Source organism: Uranotaenia lowii, chromosome 3 (assembly GCF_029784155.1).
Source record: "Uranotaenia lowii strain MFRU-FL chromosome 3, ASM2978415v1, whole genome shotgun sequence".
Taxonomy (NCBI): Eukaryota; Metazoa; Arthropoda; class Insecta; order Diptera; family Culicidae; genus Uranotaenia; species Uranotaenia lowii.
Window position 1 is genome coordinate 7,716,787 of NC_073693.1, and position 22,733 is coordinate 7,739,519.

The 22,733-nt window shown below is 37.6% G+C and overlaps 3 protein-coding genes across 3 annotated transcripts; all 3 read right to left on the minus strand.

Moving 5' to 3' along the window:
* Positions 1 to 179: 179 nt before the first annotated feature.
* On the minus strand, positions 180 to 9,439 carry LOC129754640 (tectonic). The gene is made up of 4 exons (XM_055750808.1): positions 9,038 to 9,439; positions 1,714 to 1,908; positions 1,492 to 1,651; positions 180 to 1,431 (listed from the first exon to the last, which is right to left on the minus strand). The coding sequence occupies exons 1-4, from the start codon at positions 9,437 to 9,439 to the stop codon at positions 206 to 208; spliced, it is 1,983 nt and encodes a 660-aa protein (XP_055606783.1). The 3' UTR covers positions 180 to 205.
* LOC129754641 (B9 domain-containing protein 2) lies at positions 9,420 to 11,549 on the minus strand. The gene is made up of 2 exons (XM_055750809.1): positions 10,039 to 11,549; positions 9,420 to 9,965 (listed from the first exon to the last, which is right to left on the minus strand). Exon 2 carries the CDS (start codon positions 9,951 to 9,953, stop codon positions 9,420 to 9,422), a length of 534 nt encoding a protein of 177 aa, XP_055606784.1. The 5' UTR covers positions 9,954 to 9,965; positions 10,039 to 11,549.
* Positions 11,550 to 11,561: 12 nt separating this feature from the next.
* Positions 11,562 to 12,516, minus strand: LOC129754642 (uncharacterized). Its single transcript, XM_055750810.1, has 2 exons — positions 12,342 to 12,516; positions 11,562 to 12,279 (listed from the first exon to the last, which is right to left on the minus strand). Exons 1-2 carry the CDS (start codon positions 12,483 to 12,485, stop codon positions 11,917 to 11,919), a joined length of 507 nt encoding a protein of 168 aa, XP_055606785.1. The 5' UTR covers positions 12,486 to 12,516; the 3' UTR covers positions 11,562 to 11,916.
* Positions 12,517 to 22,733: the final 10,217 nt, after the last annotated feature.

Genomic DNA, 22,733 nt, shown 5'->3' on the forward strand with positions numbered 1-22,733 from the left:
CACTGAAAAAAGTTTCATAGAATATTTTCAAATTGTAGCGAATTATCGGGTTATCAATGTCCGTACAGTGCAAATGAAAAAAAAAAACAACAAATTGGTTTTCAAATTACATATTCAAAATATCACAAACATTTCTACTGATATTTACAAATCTTTATTTGCCAATATTAAATACCGTTTCTTAAATCTAATAATTCTCGACTATTTAGATGACTAGTTTCGTGACACAAGCTAAAGCTAGAATAATATCCACACCGGTAGCACTATTGCTGCCCCGCGAAGTCAAATCGAAGAACTGAGCCTGGGCAAAAATCGGTACCCTCACCTCTTCATTTAGCGGAAACTGAAGATCCACTCGCGGTCCAAAGATGACCTCCGCCTCGTGCAGCACTTGTTGGCGAGGGACGTTGCGGACCGTCTGCCGAGCATGATAGAACTGATACCGAACGTTGATGATTACGCTGTAACAGGTGAACAAGTCCCGTTTGGGGTCCCTGGTCCCGATGATCTTATCCTCAACTACATTGCTCGATCTCAGCTGAATCCAATCCGTTGTTCGGTTCACAGGGTTACCGTATTTCGATAGGAAGATATTGAGCGATTCGAAATCATTCAGCTGAAACTGGGGCTGTATTCCATGTAGCAAAAGTTCAAAAATGCTACTCTGTAAGTCGTTGCAAACTTCAGTGAAGTTTGAATCAGCCGATACGTTGATTTTCGGGTAAAAATTACATTTAGTCCAAATATTCTCACCGAACAGAACTTGGTGATGGTTTCGTTCGTCCAAAGTGCATCGATTCCCTTTGCTTTTTGGCAACTTCAAACGGAACGTTTCATCCGGCAGTCTCGTTTCATTAGTGAAGTAACTAAGCATATACTTCGAAGAACGTCTGGTCTCAACCGTGTCATTAACCGGTATTTGAAGGTTCGAAACCAGAAGTGGTTTCTGCTGAAGGTAGCCCAAATTACCACTGACGCTTCTAGCAAATCTCTCTTCATGTTCTCGTTTGAAGCTGACCGTAAAACGGTGCCAAATGGAGTCAGTTTCAAGATTAAGCTCTTCGATTGATCCACACAAAATAAACACTGCGACAGATTCCAAATGAGTGTAGTTATGGACGAATTGAATCCTTATTTCCGGGCACATCCATGTTCCATCCCACTCGGTTTGGTTGTTGGCTCGACATTTGGACCCCGATAAATTACAGTATCGAATAACGGTAATGTTGAAACAGTCTGAATCGGCACAATGTTCGACAATTTCGTTTTTCGGATAACGAAGGTATCGCATCTGAGACTGCTGTTCAACGAAGCTCTCGGTAAAACTGTCCAGACTTTCCAGGGACCGCAGACACTGTGTCGACTGATCGCGTAAAAATCGAACCGGTTGTTTGAGTTGACACTCGGAGTTTGTTATCGAGTATGGTAGAACTGTTGAGATGAAATATTGTTGATTTTCTGTTGATTTTGGTAATTCTAATTCAATCTTACCGAAAGTTTCAACCTGTTCACTGCTTTCGTTATAAAACTGAACAAGATCGTTGACTTTGTAAAACATACGGTTCGAAATGTCTTTTGGATTCTCGTTTGTAGGGAAAATTTCGTTCCACTTGTGACGTGAATATTTCTGTTTCAAATTTGGATTATAGTGCTAAAACGAAATATCCAAGTAAGTAAAAAAATTATCGACGATTATAAGATCGCGTCTCTCACCGATTTATCTGGCACATCTCGTCCATCCTTTTCGCCGACCAGGCAAAATAGACCGCCCTGAACTTCGCAGGACTGTAGTCCGTCCCGGTGTCGATAGTCCCCGACTTCGATCTGCTCCCGATCGCAGTCATAGGTTCGCAGAACCGCTTCATTGCAGTCGATGTCGCAGCAACAGTTAACGTCACAAATGTTGATCTAAAACGGAATAATGGAATTTGAATTTTGAATCTATTTTTTTCTATGAGTAATCTGGATGATCTCTTTCATGTCTCACGTTTCGCAGAGTAGCAATTAGTGAGTTCATGTTTACAATTATTTGCAAAGACATTTTTCATATAAATGGGACTGATTAACGATTCTTGGATTCTTAATATAATTTTCTATGGTAAATAAGAGTTCTTCCTTTTTTTCTCGGACAAGGAAAGTCCGCTGGAGTTAAGCTTTTTCTAAGCCTCTTCCCCATCAGGCACAAAACCCTATCAAAAGAGTTTAACAATTAGTTTACAATGTTGTTTTCACAGAACGTAAAGGTGTCCATTAGGAAATTGCCACACTATGAAATTGCTCTAACTTTTTAACCGTTGGGTAGAATTCAATGAAAATTTGGGTCGATTTAGTTCATAGTGCATTGTTTACACCCTGAAAGTTTTAAAGTCCTGTGATCAAAACTCGTGGAAATGGAGTCGTGATAAAATGCGTGATAAAATCTTGCGCATTCATCACGAGAACAAGGATCTCTCGCATCGTACCATCGCTTAAACGTTGGGAATCGCGAATTCCACGGTGTCGCGAGTGATTAAGCGGTTCGAGGAACGATTGACCACCGATCGGAATCCTAGAAGTGAAGGAAAAAGTATTCCGTAATACACCAAAAATTACAACCGCGTAGTTGGGGCCTTCAACCGAAACCCGAACGCCTCCATTCGGGATGTGGCTAAAAAGCTGCACCTAAGCCGCAGTTTTGTTTAGAAGGCCGAAACTAAGGCTGGGCTTCGAACGTTCAAGGTACAAAAGGCCTCTAATCGCGACGATTAGCAGAACAATTCCGCAAAAACCCGTGCCAGGAAGTTGTACCTCAACATGCTGACGAAAGTTGAATGCTGCATCATGGACGACGAAACATATGTGAAGGCCGACTTCAAACAGATCCCCGAAACCTGTTTTTCATGGCCAAGGATATATTCAGCGTTCCAGAGCACTTCCGACTCAAAAGATGTCCAAATTTGCGAATAAATTCCTGGTTTGGCAAGCCATCTGCGAGTGCGGGAAGCGGAGTGCACCTTTCGTGACCCAGGACACGGTGAACGGACAGGTGTACATGAAAGAGCGCCTCCAGAAGCGGCTGCTTCCTCTCCTGAAGGCCCACAACGTCCCAACAATCTTCTGGCCGGATTTGGCCTCATGCCACTTCTCCAAGGACGTGCTGAAGTGGTATGCGGACAATAAGATCAATTTCGTGCCGAAAATGTTCAATCCTCCCAACACTCCGGAGCTCCGCCCCATCTAGAAGTACTCGGCGATTATGAAGCCGCACCTTCTCGAACGACCTAAGGTTGGTTGCGAAGACAGTCGAGGAACTGTAGAAAGTATGGGTTTACATGCAAAAAACGGTTGATTCACAGCTTGTGCAGGATCTCATGGCCGGGGTTAAGGCCAAGGTGCAGGCATTTGCGCATGGACTGTAAATAAAATACGAGTAAAATGGTAAAATGAAGTTAAATAGTTATTTTTCAATCCCTGAAAATTTAATGGCAATCGGATGAAAACCCGAATTTTGCGAATAAATTTTGTGTGTGGCAATATCATCGTAAATACGGCGATCTAAATACAATCTTAAGGGCTCTATTTTGCATATAGTCTGCAGCTCTCTTAGACGACATTTGCAGATGTGGGCTGTCCAGCTTAAAGTATCGTCCAAATGTAATCCTAAATATTTGAACTCGCGTACACGACAATTATCGTGTTGCCTGTACTTATCAACGGCAGCTGTGGTATTCAGCGACGTTCGAAATTGAATAGCATGTACGACGTTTTCTATAAGTTCAACGAGAGGAAATTACAGTTGAAGTATTCCTGGAGGGCTTCCAAATCTTTTCCAATTCAATCCACTATCTGAAGAGGATTGGCATTGCTGTACGAGATGAGAGTATTGTCGGCGAAAAGCCGAACTTTGCCGTGCAGGTTCATCAGCGGAAGATCGTTGATGAAGACCAAGAACATCAGTGGGCTCAAGTTCCTTCCATGTGGTACTCCTGTCGTCATGCGGGCTTTTTGATGCTTGATTCTCCTTTTAAGGACACACATTGTTGATTAGCTGTTAAATAGCTGTCGATTAACCGGAGGGGGCTGTCCGCGTATCCCATACCATTGCAGTTTATATAGTACCAACGAATGATCAATCGTATCGAACGCTTTTCTCAGATCCAAAAACAGGGCACCAGCATATTTACGATTGTCCAAATCATCGAACACGTTCTCCAATAGTGCAGTAGTTTTTCGAAGACTTTATTCAAGATGGAGAGCGTAGAGATTGACCGGTAGTTTGATATATTTGATCTATTGCCAGATTTAAAGATGGGGGTAACGCGAGTTAATTTTAGTGCATCGGGATTGGAGCCGGTTTCGATAATTGCATTTAAGGTGTCTGTCAGGATATTCGAAAACGTCATGTGGTGGGCTTTCACTATGGCCACGGTGATGTTATCAAGACCAGGAGATTTATTGGAGTCGAGATTACTGATTTCTAACAACACTTCAGCAACAGATGCCGGTCTCAAGAATAAGGAAAGCAAATTTGGACGAATAGTATTGAAACGCTGAATATCCCTATTGCTGATGATATTTGAAGACAGTTGAGTTCCTTCGTTGCATACTATTCGAAGCCTGAACTGGATCAGTTTGTACTACCTCTCCAAACGTCAGCGTGATTTTACTATGGTCTTCGGACTTACGATCTAGAGCATGGGTGGCCAAACCATGGCCCGCGATTACCTTTTTGTGCCCCGCGAAGCTCTTTTTGGAAAAAAATCATGTTCTAAGAATTGATCGGTTTTCTATAACATTTGGAAAAATATATCTCAATCTACTCTAACTAAACTAAAAAAAAAGATCTGAAAATCCCTTGAAGTGATATAATCTAAAGGGGTCAAAGTGTATTAAAACTAATTTCTGGCCTTATTTACTCAAAAATCGATCATTTTTGCAATTATACTTCTTTTACTCTGAGAGCCTCTTATAATTGTAAAATATCGAAATTTTTCCAATTTGTTATGTTTGCTTTAAGAGAAAAGGGTATATTTATGAAAATTAAACCAAATCCAAGTAAATTTTATTGGCATCTTGCTCTGTATTTTTGAACATCAATAATGATAAACTAGACAGAACTTACAGTTGGGTAGTAAAATTCAATTAGAAACGGATTGGTAGTGGCAAATCTCTTAGAAGAGCGACTTTTTAAGCAAAATTTCGACTTGAAAACGGTGCAATGATTAAAAAAAGACTGAAATTCGTATTCATCCTGTTCATAGAAGGCTTTCCAAATTCAATTGTCAAATCGAGATATTGAAAAATTTGGAAAGAGTTGGATTGAGTTGAGGTTGAGATCCGTACTTTGAAAAATCAATATTATGTGTATAGCACCATTCGGTCTGGTGCGACGGTTTTACTAACGACACTTTTTACTAGCGAGATTCCTGTCATTCACAGGTTTGTTATTCTTTTTTCACTCCAGTAGGCGATTTAAATGTCACGTTATTTACTGTTAATTTTCCTTAGGTCATCAATCACATGCTTCGAGTCTCCAAGAAAACTCACGATGCGGTGTTATGATTTGTAACGTCGCGACGTATGCTACGCGTCGCTAGTAGGTTCTGTCGAGCGCTCATATTTTGGTTTTCATCTGGATGTAACGCTTCTTTTTTTGAGCATAACCATTCTGTGGTTTGTTTTTAAAATTTGCCTATCAATTTTTTTAAGAAAAACGGTAAACTTGAAAACTTTGGAAAATGGCCAATCATAATTATTATATTTGAAGACAATAAAATTGACTACGTCCATTGGCGTCCACTGGCGTGACCAGTTGACATTTCTGAAATGAATAAACCGATGAGATTTTAAATGCCTTGAAATGATTGACGTACATACATAAGTTGGGAGGGATAATTCATTTCGTATTGCGTAAAATTTATACTATTTTTCAAATGGAGTTAAATCAGTAAAAACATGCAAGTAACAAAAACGAATTATTTAGATTAATCTATACTAAGGTTTTTTCAGCACGTATTCGGGGCGAAAAATCCGAACTAGGTATTTTCATTTAAAAACCTGGCAAAATCAGGAAAATTTATTTCAAAATTGTCGACCGAAACTCCAGACAATATCAATAGCAAATCAATTGCAAAAAACTTGAAAATAATGTCCAACAAAAGTTATCAGATTTTAAATAATATTTTAGGCTTCCACAAAAACTTTCATGATAATTTTTATAAAATTTACTCAAAAATTCTCGTTTTGGATTCATAAATAGAAAAACATTTGGAATACCATTTGAATTTTTTGTTACATTTGGCAAAAAAGGTTAATTTAAATCCTAGCATTTTTCATTGTAATCCGAGCAACCGAGCCGGCTTTTCTCAAATTTTGTATAAAATATTCGGGCGAACCCGGATAAAACCGGGCAATCCGTCAAGGTTAATCTTTGTTCGATGTGACCTAGGCAAATGTTCTTAAAGCGTTTTCAAAAATCTGTTTTTTTTTTAATATTCCCGAACAATTTGTTTTTCTTTGGCCCGTCAGCCAATCTCATTTCAGAAATATGGTCCGCCTGTTGGAAATGTTGGCCACCCATGATCTAGAGCTTCGTTGACGAATTTCCAAGATTTCTTTGGGGTTCCATATTCTGTTCTTACTCTAAACTCATGTCTTGTAACAGTTTAAAACAGTATGAATAAATGACAAAAATGCCTAAATGTATAAGTAATGGTAAAATTGATAAAAACAAAAAAAAATTCAAAAGTGATGAAAATGTAAAAAACAAAGACGACAAAAAAGATAAAAATAACAAAAATTACGAAAATAACAACAATGACAAAAAATAAAAAAATGACAAAACTGAGAATAATTACAAAAATAAAAAAAAAACTGATAAAAAATGCCACAAATTCCATAAATACCAAAAAATGACATGAATGACAAAAATGTAAAATGAGAGAAAGACAAGAATGACAAAATGATAGAAAATTAAAACAATGACGAAAATCCCAAAATGCAAAAAAAGACAAAATGATAAAAAAAAAAAAAAATGGAAATAATCACGAAAATGATGAAATGCCCCAGTGGTTTAAAACTCGAAAAACGTGATCATGGGCTTTTTCAAGGCTCAAATGTCAAAATAGCTTTATGGTATGTTCTACAACGTTTCATCACTTTAAAATGCGCATATTGTGTTGCCATTTTTTACTTGATCAATTCACCTATAAGTGAGATAATTTTTCTATTTTTTTTTGTTTTTATCATTTTATCACTATAGTGTCTTCGAGAAAGTTGTAAATCATCAAATTTTGAAAAACTTTTTTGATAACATCAAAGCTCTATCTTTTGAAACAACATGTTTTAAAGACATTTTTTCAAAAACTAACCTCAAAAAACGAAAAACTCGTTTAACTTTTTTCGAAGCGAGTTTTGAGACTTACTTTGTATGAAAGAGTTGTGACAATTGTAAAACTACACAACTTTATTGAAGGTGTCAAGTCACTATTTTGAAGTTTAATGGTACTTTTTGGATGATTTCTTTAAAAAAATGTATATTTTTATTGTTCAATATCTCTGAAAGTTTCAAACATACCAAATCAAAAATATATACATTAGATAGGGCAATCTTTCAACTTTCATGGACATTTAGTTTTATTTGTATGCATGAGGTTCTACTACTTAAATAACTTAAATGAAAGATGGTAGATTGGCAAATTTCAGTATTTTTTCACACACTTACTTAAGTTCCCGCTTCAACATAAATGTGGCATAGTTGACTGATCGAAGAATTGTTGAACCGGCTATACTAAAATTTTGAAACTGAAATCTTTCAGCGAAGTTATTTTAGTAGTAAAACCTCATGCATACAAATGAAACTATATGTTCATGAAAGTTGAAAGATTGTCCTTTCTAATGTATATATGTTTTTTTTTTTGTTTTAGTATGTTTGCTACTTTTAGAGATATTAAATACAATACAATACAATAAAAACATGCAATTTCTTAAAGAAATCACCTAAAAGTACCATTAAACTTCATAATAGTGACTTGACACCTTCAATATAGTTGAGTAGTTTTACAATTGTCACACCTCTCTCATGCAAAGTTAGTCTCAAAACTCGCCTCTAGAAAAGTTAAACGAGTTTTTCGTTTTTTTAGGTTAGTTTTTGAAAAAAATGTCTTTAAAACATGTTGTTTCAAAAGATAGAGCTTTAACGTCTTCAACAAATTTTTTTAAAATTTGATGATCTTCAACTTTCTCGAAGACACTAAAGTTATAAAAAGATAAATATGTACAAAAATAGAAAAATTATCTCAATTATAGGTGAATTCATCAAGCAAAAAATTGCAATATAATATGCGCATTTGAAAATGATGAAACATTGTAGAACATACCATAAAGCTATTTTGTCATTTAAGCCTTCAAAAAGCCCATGATCACGTTTTCAAGTTATAAACCACTGTGAAATGGCGCAAACGCCACAAATGGTACAAATGCCAAAATGACAGAAACGACAAAACTGAGAAAATAAACCAAATCAAGAAAAAAGACAAATATGACTTAAATGCCAAAAATGCCAAAAATGACAAAAACGAGATTAATGACGAAAATGGCCAAGTGACAATATTGACAAAAATAAGAAATACGACAAAATTGAGAAAAATGTTTAAAAGTACAGAAATGACCAAAATATCAAAAAATAAGTAAAAAAGACAAAAATCTAAATACTACAAAAATTTATGTAATTCAAGCCAATTTTTATGTATGTTTCTTCGTTAAATTGGTTATTTCTGTCGTTTTCAAAATATTTTTATTTTGTTATTAGTCATTTTTGTCATTATTAGCTGTTTTTTTTTTATGTTTTATGTTTGTTACATTTTTGTCATTTTTGTGTAATTTAGCGTTTTTTAAAGTTTTTCACTTTTTGGTATTTTTTTCAGGTTTGAAACAAATCAACCGTGTTTACCACCCTGGATGAAAATTCATAGTTCAAATTGTTTATTAAAATTCGAACAACTTGATGAGTTAAGTTTGATAGGAATGATTCAAATTTAAAAAAAATTTCAATTATTACCTTGAGATCACACCGGCAGTAGTAACCCTGGGGAACAGTTTTGATCAATCGTCCTTCTTTAGGAGGTTCCAATTGGACTGGTGGGATAGTAGTAGTCTCTGGTGCCTCGGTAGGTTTTGGTTGTGCGACGGTAGTGCTGGTGGTAACAGCTGTTGAAGAACTTCCAGTGGTCAGATCAAGTTGATTTGCAACTGTTGTTGTTCCATCGAGAGAAGGTTCTGATGAATTTTCAGCACTTGCTGTTGTCCCCGGGCTGGTTGTGGTTGTCGTTGAAGTTTCATTTGTTGCCTTCTGATTAGTTTTGGAAACGTCGATTTTAACCACCCCTTGAGTATGCTGAATGTTTAGAAAAAAGCAGATCAATGCAAGGCGAACTAAGCTTCTACCGCATTTCAACGCCATGTTCAGCGAAGTTTTTGAATATCAACATCAACTCCAACTCCACCGTCCCAGAAGACTGTGTCAGAAGCTTATATCGCTCAATGCCGGAAAACACGATATCACTTTTGGCGACCGTAAAACCTCCGGTGTGAAATTTTTCCCTTATTCGATCTAGAAATTTCCCAGAAGAAACCTTCCACGTAGCAATCGAAAGTTTATGAAAGCCCGGTTGCGTCGGCAGAAACCCAAATCCGTATCCAACAGGCCAGTAATTTCCGAAAGCGTTAATCGCGAAAACTTCAATGTAAACCTTTGGCCAACCCTGGATACCACGACAGGCCAAATGCAAATCGATGGGGGTACTAAAATGGGACCGCTGCTCAACTCGAGCCGTACTCGCACAGGTTTGTCCCTCCGAATGTCCTTCGATCACCTTCCAGCAGGATCCGAACTGAATGCTCCACCTGCAGAACAGATTCAGTTCAGCAAAGTCCGATGCGTGGCAAAGTTGTCCCAGGATGTGTAGCTCGGCCATTAATGAGACCCACTAAAAAAAAAAACTAGCTTCGAATTAGAAAATCTAACATTTTTTTTATAAAATCTTGTAAGGAAAACACCACCGAAAGGATACAAATTCACGATTGAATGTATACACATCACGGAAAAGGCCAAACATATCGCTGCCTTGGCAACGCGTGGCATGCTACGAAATGGGTTGTTGTTGTTTAGTCGAGCGGAAACCGTTGGTGACAGATTAGGTAAATGCACTTAATCGCATTTGCGACAACACCGTTAGCGGACAATGTCTGCTCGAAATTGTGTTGTTGGGATAGATCAGATAGATTTACAACCGAGATAGTGCTCAATTAGTTTGTTTATTGAATTAACGCCTATTCTAACAAGGCGATAGCTATCTTTTATGGGAGTATGGATTTGTTTTGAATGTGGCTTAAATTTTAATACATATCAAAATCTGAATTTGCGAAGCAGAGTTTTGTTTGAAATATCCATAAACCTAATTAGAGCAAATTCACTGGTGTTGGGAAAAAGTGGTAGAAATTTTGACACTTGTAGCACATTTTGAAAATTTTACCATGCAAATATGTTTTCAAGATCTTTGGGCGTTGTATTTTTTTACAGCACTCTTTCCATTTCAACCGTATGTGATAGAAATATTGTTATTTTTGCATCACAGCATGAGAAAATAGAACACGTGTAGTAAAAATACTTGAAGGCCGCAGATCTTGAAAATGTTTTTGCACGGTAAAGTCATGGTAAAGACATCGAAACCCGGATCAGAAAGGCCCGATTTGCGTTTGCGAGTCTCCGAAACATCTGGCGGTCACGCCAGATCTCTCTACGAACTAAGATCCGAATCTTCAACTCAAACGTCAAATCCGTATTGCTGTACGGGTGCGAAACTTGGTGCACATATGCGGTAACGACGCGAAAACTGCAAGTATTTGTAAACCGCTGCCTGCGGAATATCATCCGCGCTTGGTGGCCTGGCAATTGGATCTCGAATGAGGAACTACATCGCCGGTGTCATCAAAAGGCGCTAGAAATCGAGATTCGGGAACGTAAGTGGAGATGGATTGGGCACACGCTGCGAAGAGATGGAAACGAGATTTGCAGAAAGGCGCTAGATTGGAATCCAGAAGGTCATCGAAGAAGAGGCAGGCCCAGAAACTCGTGGCGGCGACGCCTAGCCGCTGAAATCCGAACTGTCGACGAGAATCTTGACTGGGACCAAGTGAAGACGCTGGCTCCGGATCGTCAACAGTGGAGGTCTTTTACCACGGCCCTATGCACCGGAGGATCGGCGCGGGATCATTAAGTAAGTAAGTAAGTATGGTAAAGTTTTCAAAATGTACTAAAAATGTCAAAATTTCTACCACTTTTTTCCAACACGAGTGAACTTGCTCTTAGAAACTGTAGTACTCAGCGATTTTCAGACTCAAAAACCACATGCATTTTTTTTTGTCTAATTCTTTAGACAGACAAATAAACGATTACATGCAGCGATATAAAAATTAGTTTCAACGCAAAATCATTTTTTTCTTCTGACTCTTCTGTCGTTTCCGATGCTTTTCTTTCATTTTTATCATTCATGTCATGTTTGTTATTTTTGAAATTTTGTCTCTTTAATCCTATTGGTGAATTTTGTAATTTTTGCCAAATTTTGACATTTTGTCTGTTTTGTAATTTTTTTTTTCATTTCTTAAATTTGATAATTTTTGTCTTTTTTATCGTTTTTTGACAGTTTTACCGTTTTTTTACATTTTTTTTATTCCTGTAATTTTTGTAATTATACACCAAGGTTTTTTACACTGGTATATCCGCGTGAAAAACCGTGCAAAAAAACTGTGTTAAATCCCGAAAACCGTGTAAAAATGCGTGATAATTGCGGAAAACCGTGTAAAAAAGACTGCCAAAAGAAGAAATTGATATTTGTACCAGCCTTATTAGAAATAAAAATTCAATGTTTGATGTTTGCATCAAACAGGTATTTCCGTTTTCAGCAGCTCCTTACGAATACGCGTGTAGAACGCCTGGTGATGCATGTGCTTCTTGGTTGGAACATGGTACACATCCAGATAGCACCGGTAATAGCCCTCCGGGAACACCGGCGGGAAAATATTCGAATCTATGTGCATGTTCTTGAACCAATACAGGCCCTTGGGAAACGGACAGAACCCTTCCGGTGGACAGTAGGGCGTGTTCGAGTAGTTCAGATACAGGTGCTGGTACTCGTGTCCGTAGGATTTGATGAACTGACAGATCGGCAGCCGACTCAATTTCATCGGATACTCCTGGTACTGATTGTTACCGAGAGGACTCCGGGCGCAGGTAAATCCAATCTGCAATCAACGGTCTCTTTATTTGAAACTTACTCATTGTAAATGGAATTTTCAGAGTTTACCTCATAATCGTCATCCAAGTCTCGATTTAGGGTATAAGATCCATTCAGAACCGGCATCGTCCGATTGAACTTCATGATGCGAAAAGTATTGAATATTCCCAAGTCACTGAATCCGAGTTCGTAGCGATCCATTTCTATGTACATTTTGTACAAGGCCGTGCAAAATGGTAACACCAAAATTAGGAAGATTAACTTAACCAGCATGATGCAGTCGAATCGGAAACGGATCATAAACTGAATGCAAAACCGCGTTTGCTTCTCGATCATATATCGGCGTTTGATAGTCACGTTTCTAATGAGGCACAATTATTGTTTGAAATCATGAAATTGTCAATTAATTTATTGTCCGGAATCATGCATGTTGGCGATTGCAGACAAAGTTGCTAATTGGAAATAACCCGAACATATTAAAACACCTTCTTTATGTATAGTTCATCGAACTCTAATGCACTTTTAGATTCAGTTTTTAAAGTCATTTTCGAATTTCTCTAGCCCTATGGCCTTCCACCAAATGCACCGTCTTTTCGCTGACATTTGGAATACTACAACATTCTCGGTCGACTAGATGCAGGGTATCCTTGTAAAGGTCCCGAAGAAAGGATACCTGACCGAGTACGGTAACTGGCGTGGCATAAATTTGGTCTGTACAACTCCAAAAGTACTCAGCAAAGTGATCCTGAACAGGATCCAGGAGAAAATCGATGCTACACTCCGACGGCAATAAGCTAGATTCCGGTTCGGACGATCATCACAACGCTACGAATTATACTGGAAGAAATCAACGAATTTCAGGACTCTCTTCTGTTGCTGTTCGTTGATTTCGAAACAGCATTCAACCGACTCAACCACGAAAACATCTGGGCGGCTCTAAGGGGACGAGGAGAAACTAGATCATCCAACAAAGCACAATACGAGGTATTTTCGTGCAAGGTCCTGCACGATGGATGAGATCTTGACTGGATCGATTGACTGTAGGCTACACCGAGGATTGCCGTGGAATCCTTCGACAATAGAGCAACTGAACGACCTTGACCTGGCAGATTATATTGTTTTGCTCGCCCAAACACAACCCGATATGTCGAGCAAACTCGACGACCTCACCGAAAGCTCCAAAGCAGTAGGTCTCAAAATCAATGTCGGAAAGACCAAATTGATGGAAGTCAACACAGAAAATTGTTCCAATTTCTCCAATTTCAATTGGTAGCTGGAAATCAGGTTGAGAAAGCCGAGTGCTTCCAGTATCTTGGTAGCCAGATTACGTCTGATGGTGGTACCACGAAAGACATCGAAACCCGGATCAGAAAAGCCCGATTTGCGTTTGCGAGTCTCTGAAACATCTGGCGCTCACGCCAGATCTCTCTACGAACTAAAATCCGAATCTTCAACTCAAACGTCCAATCCGACATCATCCGCGTTAGGTTGCCTGGCAATTGGATCTCAAACGTGGAACTTCATCACCGGTGTCATCAAAAGGCGCTAGAAATCGAGATTCGGGAACGTAAGTGGAGATGGATTGGGCACACGCTGCGAAGAGATGAAAACGAGATTTGCAGAGAGGCGCTTGACTGTAATCCAGTTGGGCATCAAAGAAGAGGCAGGCCCAGAAGCTCGTGGCGGCGTAGTCTAGCCGCTGAAATCCGCACAGTTGACGAGAACCTTGCAGTGAAGATCTTTTATCTCAGCCTTATGCATTGGTCAATCGGCGTTGAACCCTTAAGTATATACGCGCCGGCGCGGTGTCATTTGGAAATGATTTAATACACACAAACACATAACACAAACGCATACCAGCCAGCCAGGAAGCCGATGGAAAGACAAAGAGCCGGAGCCAAGGAAGGTCAACGAGCCGGGAACCGTGGAAGGTTGTCAAACCAGGAGCCAACTGGAAGGTCGTCGGACCGGGAAGCCAGATGGAGGTCGGAAAGCCAGGAAACACGGAAGTTCGTCTGACAGGTGCCTGGAAGGTCGGCGAGTCGGGAGCCAGCGGAAGGTCGTCGTGCTATTGGTGAGGCGTCCAGCTAAAATAAGAGCGTCGAGCCACGGGGAAATCTTCGGATCAGTACCACGGAAGGTCGCTGGACAACGAAGCAGTAGTCGGCAGTAGTGGTAGCCCAGCTAACATGAAATCGGAATAGAAATGAAAATCCATATCGAATATCAGGACATTTTCAATAACAATCGTAAACAAGTTGGTATTGAGTGATTTTCTATCATTCATTTACGACAAGCTTTGCCCAAAAAAGTTGAATCGGATGGCAGTTGAGTCAATTCGTAAATATGTCTCCAAAAAGTTGAGAATATGCTAATTCAACATTTACGATTTGAGTGAAATGATTTACTTACGGTAAATGGGCGGTCCTTCAATTGACACTCTATCCGGTCTCTTCCTTTGACCGGTTCGTAAAAGGAGAATCTTCTTATCTAAGTTTATGGCATATCGGCAAATTGAAAATCTAGTTTTTAGAGAGCAATTAAGACACAAATGAAAATTGATCGGTGGAAAGGTCAAAGCTAGAGCGCTTTAGGTAGATGAAACGAATAGGTGGTGAAAATGTGAGTTAGGGCATTGTTTTATCGACAGCATGAAACTACTTGTGTGATTCTTTACCCCGCATCTGCTGGCTGTTTGTAGTAAGTGACGAAGAAGCCACATTGCTACCCACAACCAGCTCAGATGGGTCGAACACATAAGGTTGCGTTCGACCGGGCTCGACCCTCGATTATTTCCTGTAAAATTACGCAGTTGTCCTGTAACAAAAAGGAGCAGGATATTTACCGTAAATTTAACAGGTCAAAAAACAAATTACGTGACATTTAATTTTCAGTGTACAACTGTTGCGCCCACTGCTGAAAACTGCTCCTGCGATGTAATTTCAGAGTAGAACTAGGTAGCCGAACTCCATCAACTGACAGTTGGGGATTTTTTTTTATTATCTGACGGGTTTGCGCCGGGGGTCTTCAGATTTTCCCCAAAATTGAAAATTTGGTTCATTTTTGCGACTTAAAAACACATGTATTTTTTCAGATTTCTAACATTTTTATTTTTTGAGTTAGCTTCGGTTAGATTTTTTTGTCAATTAAAAATAATCATTTTACAAAGCTACATAACTCTGTTGTTTCTCAACGGAAATTATAAAATAGCACATCAAAATGCATTAAAATTTTATCAGCTTTCCAACTAGAATAGTTGAAAAAAATTAAATAATGACCTTCAACATGAAAAGTTGTAAATAAACTTTAAATGGCGTCTAAAAGTACCGTCTGCACCACCGAATATTTTGCAAAAAATACCATTGTATATCTCTATTCATGATGCAACTTTCATCTGAAGACACCAAAGTGGGCCATTAACACCTTGAAGAGTTATGAAAGAAATAATGACAATAAATCTCTTTTTTTACATCGAAAACAAACAATGGTGGAACAACTGCACTCACATATGGAGATAGCAAGCACTTCTAACAACATGGAAACAAAAGAACTTATCAAAGCTTGTAAAAAACACTATTTTTTCGTCCTTTTCAGACTGCCCCCACTCGCATAACAGTCCCATATGAATTTTCGTCATTTTAGGTCAATATAAGGCTTCAACATAAAAGATTAAAAAAAGAGGTTTTGTTCAAGAAATTTCGAAAAAAAAAAATCAGTTCGTGGCTGTCCTATATGAAATATACCTGAATAACAGTCACATATGTGAAATACCTCGGATTTGGTCACTTTTCAATGTTTCTTTCGGCGAAATAGTCTTTGGTTTATTGCTTTGAATCATTTAAACATTTTTTTGACTCACTTGATGTCGAATGATGCACACTAGTTTTCCAAGGCAGGTCTGACTTTCTTAGGAATGACTTCCTGAGCGAAAAACTATCGGATGCAATCAAAAATCGTAAAAAGATTCAACTTACAATGTGGAATTCATGATAATTTTTTTCAAAAGTATGTTTCTTTTTTTGACAATTGCATTTAGAAGTTCAAAAATGATCAAATTCAAGTCTTAGAAAGTAGCTTGGTGAGAAAAATATATTTTGTATGGGACTGTTATGCTAGTAGATTTGAGAAAGGTTTCAAATATGGTCGATTAACAGTCCCATAATGAATAAAAATGGTGCTCTCGACCTTACTAATAACCCAATTTCGAAAATTCCAGGTCTAACGATTTATTATGACAACCTAGAAACGATTTTCGTTTATGCTGAAAGTGGTGGTCACAATTTAAAAATATATTCCAAAACAGAAAAAGCTTATTGTCTCGCTTGCTTATTTTTGATTGTTGCAGCATAACTGACTTCATGTTATATACAAAAATCTAATAACGTATTCGTTTATACCCAGTTTTGCACCAGGTCACAACAAATTATGCACATTTTACTATCATTTTTAGAAGTTTATGCGCTAAGTTTTGCATCCGTAATTCCCCAGATTTGATTTAAAATGGACGGTGGAACACTGAAGATTCGTGTGTGAGCGATCGAGGTAGCAAAACACTGACGACGAATTATGTTCGTTCTAGTATGGTAAACCTCAAAACTGGGCGAATGTAGAAAACGAATACGGTAAAAGTATCATATTTTCATCATTTTACAGCCTGAGCTGGCCATACTGAGCTCTTTGATTATTTCTACAACATTTGTTCCACTTTCTCATACTTTTTTGATCAATGGGAAAGGATTTTGGTGTCCAGTGCTTAGCAATCGATATAAAAACTATGTAAAGCACGTCTATATTTCATTTTTTTAATCACATTTTTGTGATCCCAAACACAGGGACTGAACCTTCTACTATTGGCATTGATTATGCTTCACAATGATCTTTGATCGAAAAATTAATAAGTTATATAGTATATGACCAGGTTGTAAAAGCAACATTCCCATTATTAGTTATATCACATAAACAATACGATACTCAGAATTTTGGTTAAAATTTAAAGTCAGTTTTGCTGCAAACACTCTACAAAGCACGAAAAAGTAGTGTTTTTTACCTGCTTTGGTAAGTTCTTTTGTTTCCATGTTGTTAGAAGTGCTTGCTATCTCCATATGTGAGTGCAGTTGTTCCACCATTGTTTGTTTTCGATGTAAAAAAAGAGATTTATTGTCATTATTTCTTTCATAACTCTTCAAGGTGTTAATGGCCCACTTTGGTGTCTTCAGATGAAAGTTGCATCATGAATAGAGCTATACAATGGTATTTTTTGCAAAATATTCGGTGGTGCAGACGGTACTTTTAGACGCCATTTAAAGTTTATTTACAACTTTTCATGTTGAAGGTCATTATTTAATTTTTTTCAACTATTCTATTTGGAAAGCTGATAAAATTTTAATGCATTTTGATGTGCTATTTTATAATTTCCGTTGAGAAACAACAGAGTTATGTAGCTTTGAAAAATGGTTATTTTTTATTTACAAAAAAATCTAACCGAAGCTAACTCAAAAAATAAAAATGTTAGAAATCTGAAAAAATACATAAATTTTTAAGTCGCAAAAATGAACCATATTTTCAATTTTGGGGAAAATCTGAAGACCCCCGGCGCAAATTGTCAGATAATAAAAAAAAATCCCCAGTTGCGAATATCATTTGCACCAACACAAGCGCGCACTGTCTGTCTATGAGGATCGGCGGGTAGGAACTAGCTAGTCTAGCAGTTTTCGCTTATCAATCTGCTCTAGAAGGTCTATGGCAATAAATCGTGCAAGTCGGCAATGTAGAATATAATTTGTTCGCGTTTGAATAAAGTTTAAATCCGTTGCGCAAAATGTTAGTCTCATGAATTCGAGTGGATCCGGAAAGAAAACAGGTTTTGTTAAAACACAACACAGGTTTTGTTAATTACAGGTTGATTTATTTTAAAGGTTGCAGTTTCAGTGACACGTAATAGTCAAAAAATTTTTCTGTGTATGACGTGGATCATATCAACTGATGAGTTGGCATCGTGGTACACGGAAAATAAAAAAAAGGTAAAATTTACCTTTTTGCGAGGTGAATTTTTTCCACCCCTCTTACGAGGTAAATTTAACCTTTTTGTCATTAACCTAGCAAAAAAGTAAATTTTACCTTGTTTCAATTCACCTAGCAAAAAGGTAAATGTTACCTTTTTCGCATTCACCTTGCAAAATTGTAAATAATACCGTTTTCCCATTTACTGATTTAAAAGATAAATGCTGGTTGGTTTGATAGGTTTCTTCAAATAGAATTAAAAAAATATAAAATTCCTTCAAAAATGATATTTATTGGAGATAAATAGGGACTGGTAATTCGGCTTCGCGTTCTGCTAAGCCGCCATGGCCGCTGAATCCTCCTGCGTTGCGTACATTCAAGATCTCCTCCGTTCGACTAATCCGGTCAGGTTCCGCTTTTCCGGATGTAGGATGACGTGGAATACACCTCAAAGCTCTATGGGCCGATCTGAAACAAAAGCAATGTATTATGACGAGAACTAAACTAAATGATATCTAAGAAAACACTTACCATTCTATTCCGATTTTCACATATGAGGCACAAAGCAAAACTTGTTCCTGAACGACAAAACAGCTTAACCTCAATAAACGTGTTTGGCTAATAGTTATTTTTTCGAGATGAATTGTACCGTTTTGTTTAGCTCAATCCAGGTCAATTTCACCCCGCTACGAGGTAAGTTTTACCTTATTTGGTTTTACCTTTTTTTCTAGGTGAATTATACTTTTTTATTCAGCTCAATTCAGGTGAACTTCACCTCGCTACGAGGTAAGATTTACCTTTCTTGGATTCACCTTTTTCCTCGGTGAATTGTTCCTTTTTTCTAACCTCGATTCAGGTAAATTTTACCGCGCTGTGAGGTGAGTTTCACCTCGAAGAGGTAGAAGTTACCTTTTTGGCTTTCACGAGCGTTCACCTAGGCCAGGGGTTTTCAGATCGTGCTCCGCGGAGCACTTGGTGCTCCGCGAAGCTTTTGAAAGTGCTCCGCGAAGTACGCAACAAAAATCATAAACCACCTTTGAAAAACTCTGATATTTTTTTATCGTTTCATTTTTATCGAAACATGAGAAAAAATTTTTACAAGGCATACGAACGAATAAATTTAGATTATTTTTTTTTAACTGGCGGCTGAATCTCTGCAGGGATGTTGGCAAAGAAAGAAAGATTGTCAAAATGCACTGCTTTGATCGAACAACGTTGTGTTGAAGGACTCAGTGTGCAAAACACTTAATGAAAAGGCTGTTCTTGCGCCGTAAATACTTGGCGAGCTACCGATTGGAAAAGCTAGAGAAGCGCGTACTATTGCTGAAAACTTAATCAAACCTTGTATTCAAGAAGTTGTCCGTATCATGGTTGGTAATAAAACAGTGGAATTTGTAAATTCGATTCCCATGTCTGACAACACGGTTTCTTGACGAATTTGTGACATGGCTGAAGATGTTAAAAGCGATTGAGAACTCAAAATTTGACATGCCGCTTGACGAATCCACAGATGTAGCAGGACTAGCAATTCTGATGATATTTGTCCGCTATCAAGGTTCTGGATGTTTCGAAGAAGATTTGTTCTTTTGCAAACCGTTGCCAACTTCCACGTCGGGGGCTAAAATTTCCAAGCTAAATAATTGATGATTATGTTACGGACAACAATATTCCATGGGGAAATTGCATTGATGTATGTATGGACGGTGCGAAAGCTATAGTTGGAAATACTGGCTAAGTCTGGAGCCGTTGCCAAGATCAAAGAAAAGACCAAAAGTTGCGGTAGTATCCATTACATCCTTCATCGACATGCACTCGCTATGAAGAAACTATCATCATCTTTGAAGGAAGTCTGGACGAAAGCATAAAAATAATCAACTTTATTAAGGCTCTACCGAAAAATTCAGGGTTATTCAAGGCATAGTGCGAAGAGATGGTTAGCCAACTTTCCACACTACTTCTTCATACCGAAGATCGCTGGTTATCTCGTAGAAAAACGTTGTCTCGCCTGTTTGAATCAAGAATGACTTCAGTCTTTCAATGCAAGGTAAAGGAATAATAATCTTCGATTAAAACGGCAAAATCATCCTGACTATCAAGAGAAAAAATAAAATTTTGGGCAGAATCTCTAAAAAAGCGCAACCTGGAGCTTTCCGGATTTAAGAAGCATTCAATCAAGAATAACCTTGAAGTTATCATCCGAAAATTTCCAAGAATTATGACAATCACAACACTTTTCGTTGATAAATTTATTTTTGTATTTCTTGGTGTAATCTTAAACTAACAGACGTGTCTAATAAAGTCATTAATAATTATAATGTTTTGCCGCAGGATCTGTTGAACAGCTTCCAGCAAAATTCCCCGAAGAATATCATAAAATAATAAAAAGATCGAAGCCTTTAAATGAGTGCCAGCCTATTTTTATGTTAAAGAAACCAGAATCATTAACATCGCAAGAATATGAATCCTTGATAGATATGACATCGGATTCAAAGCTTCAGGAAAGATTCGTATCCAAAAAGTCGTAGGAGGAGTATTGGTGTCAACTAAAAAAATAAATTTAAAATTTTGTAAGATAAAGCTAAACTTATTTTTCTGCCGTTTGCCACAACTTATCCATGTGAGTCTGGATTTTCCACATATATCGCAACGAAGACAAAATACCGATCCCGACAAAGCGCGGAATCAGTCGCCAGGCTACAACTGACACAAATTTAACCAAACTTGTTACAGCTTGAAAAATCCAAGAAAGCGTATTTGTTCTATTGAAATCATTAATTTTTGATGACACATATTTTGTTAATAAAAACAAGACTATTCAAAGAGTAGCCATTCATTAATGATTTTATTGACTACGATGACAAGGCACATCTTATTTGAACGATAAATACTATCAATTTATCAAAATTTATGTTTTTCATTCTTTCAAAAATGTAGGTGCTCCGCCAAAAATTTTGGTTCTAAAAGTGCTCCGCCGAGCAAATGATCTGAAAACCCCTGACCTAGGCTATCTCGGTAAATTTTACCTTTTTATTATTTTCCGTTTAGATATCGGACAGCCAAATTGGAGGACTGGAGTTCCAATCTCGGTCGGGAAATTTTTTTTTCGTTTATTTTGCTTTTAGAGGAAAAATTGAATCGTTGGAATCTTGTCATTGTAGGTATATTGCCTCCACTTTCGTAGCTATATGCTATTTTAGTAAGTTTAATACAATCTTTCTATCTGGTATATTTGTTTGAATAATTCTGTTGTTCTTGTGTTATACCTTCATAAATGCTTGCTGGGAGGTCGTCGTACCGGAAGCCATGTTAAAGGTCGTCGAGACAGAAATCAAGAAGATCCACGGGCTGGAGCCTCTGGTCGTGCCGGAAATCGATTTGTTGTAATATTATAAGACGAGTTTAAACTCTTAACATTTACCCTCAGGTATCCACCTCGTTCCAAGGTCGTTCAACTCTTTCTCAATACTTGAAATTAATGATTGCCGCAACGCTCAAGGGATGATTCGAAAATCATTCAAACACAAAACACAAACCCGTTATATTAATTAATTTATTTATTTACTTATCTTCCGCCCAACACTTCCACACTTCAAATACCATATTTTGCCTTAGTGTATAGCCTAACCGGTACCGTCTTCCAAGGGTCCAGGATTGGTTGGTTGTTTGGTTGATTTGGTTGGTTTATCTACTCCTAATAGGTTCATCCTCCTCCTGAATCATCTAACGACTTCAACTAGTTACTTTCGTCGTTCCACTTTCAAGTTGTGTTACACTGTTGCTTCTGCTTTTTGCACTCCTCTTCTCTTCTTGGTAAATGTTTTGTTGTTTGTAAGAACTTACGTGGGTTTAACTTTTTTTTAAATGTGTGCCATTTATGGTAATATTGTTCCAGTTTGAATGTACTTTGTGTTTGAGTGTTAGGGGGGGTTTTGGTTTTTTGGTTTCTTGGTTGGTTTGTTGATTTGATTTGTTGTAATCATTTTTTTTTGTTTGTTTATCTTAAACGTTAAACAGTTTGGTTTGTTCGGTTGCTTTTGCTTTTTTTTTAAGATGAACAATTATAATCTGTCTTACAAAAGAACGAGTGCAATCAAAGACTATCAAAACTGTGGCTTGGATAAAATGAATTGTTGTTTTCTCTCTTCAGTTTTTTTGTTGAATGTTATATGGTAATCCTCTATAGGGAAAAAGTACGGTAGATTCGACAGGACGAGTTCCTTCTGTTTTTTTTCATCTCCTCCTAATTGGGGGGTAATTTTCTGATCACTAACATTGGGTTCAATTTGATTTGTGTGGGGATTTTTTCCTTAATAGTTTTTGGGTAATTTTTTTCTCAAGTCTAATTGTTGATTGTACAAAAATAGAGTTTGAATTAGATTCGTTTCTTTTGTTATATTTTTCACAATGATTTTCCGGATAGCAGCTTTGTTTTTTTTTGTGTCAGATTGATTTTGCTCACTC

Bases quoted from the DNA above. Each gene is read 5' to 3' on its own strand.
- LOC129754640 (XM_055750808.1), bottom strand. From the start codon at position 9,439: ATGGCGTTGAAATGCGGTAGAAGCTTAGTTCGCCTTGCATTGATCTGC. The intron at 1,909-9,037 runs GTAATAATTGAA...ATTCCGTTTTAG, and splicing joins ACTGCCGGTGTGATCTCAAG to ATCAACATTTGTGACGTTAA. The intron at 1,432-1,491 runs GTAAGATTGAAT...TCATCTCAACAG, and splicing joins TGAACAGGTTGAAACTTTCG to TTCTACCATACTCGATAACA.
- LOC129754642 (XM_055750810.1), bottom strand. From the start codon at position 12,485: ATGTACATAGAAATGGATCGCTACGAACTCGGATTCAGTGACTTGGGA. The intron at 12,280-12,341 runs GTAAACTCTGAA...CGTTGATTGCAG, and splicing joins ACTTGGATGACGATTATGAG to ATTGGATTTACCTGCGCCCG.
- LOC129754641 (XM_055750809.1), bottom strand. From the start codon at position 9,953: ATGGCCGAGCTACACATCCTGGGACAACTTTGCCACGCATCGGACTTT.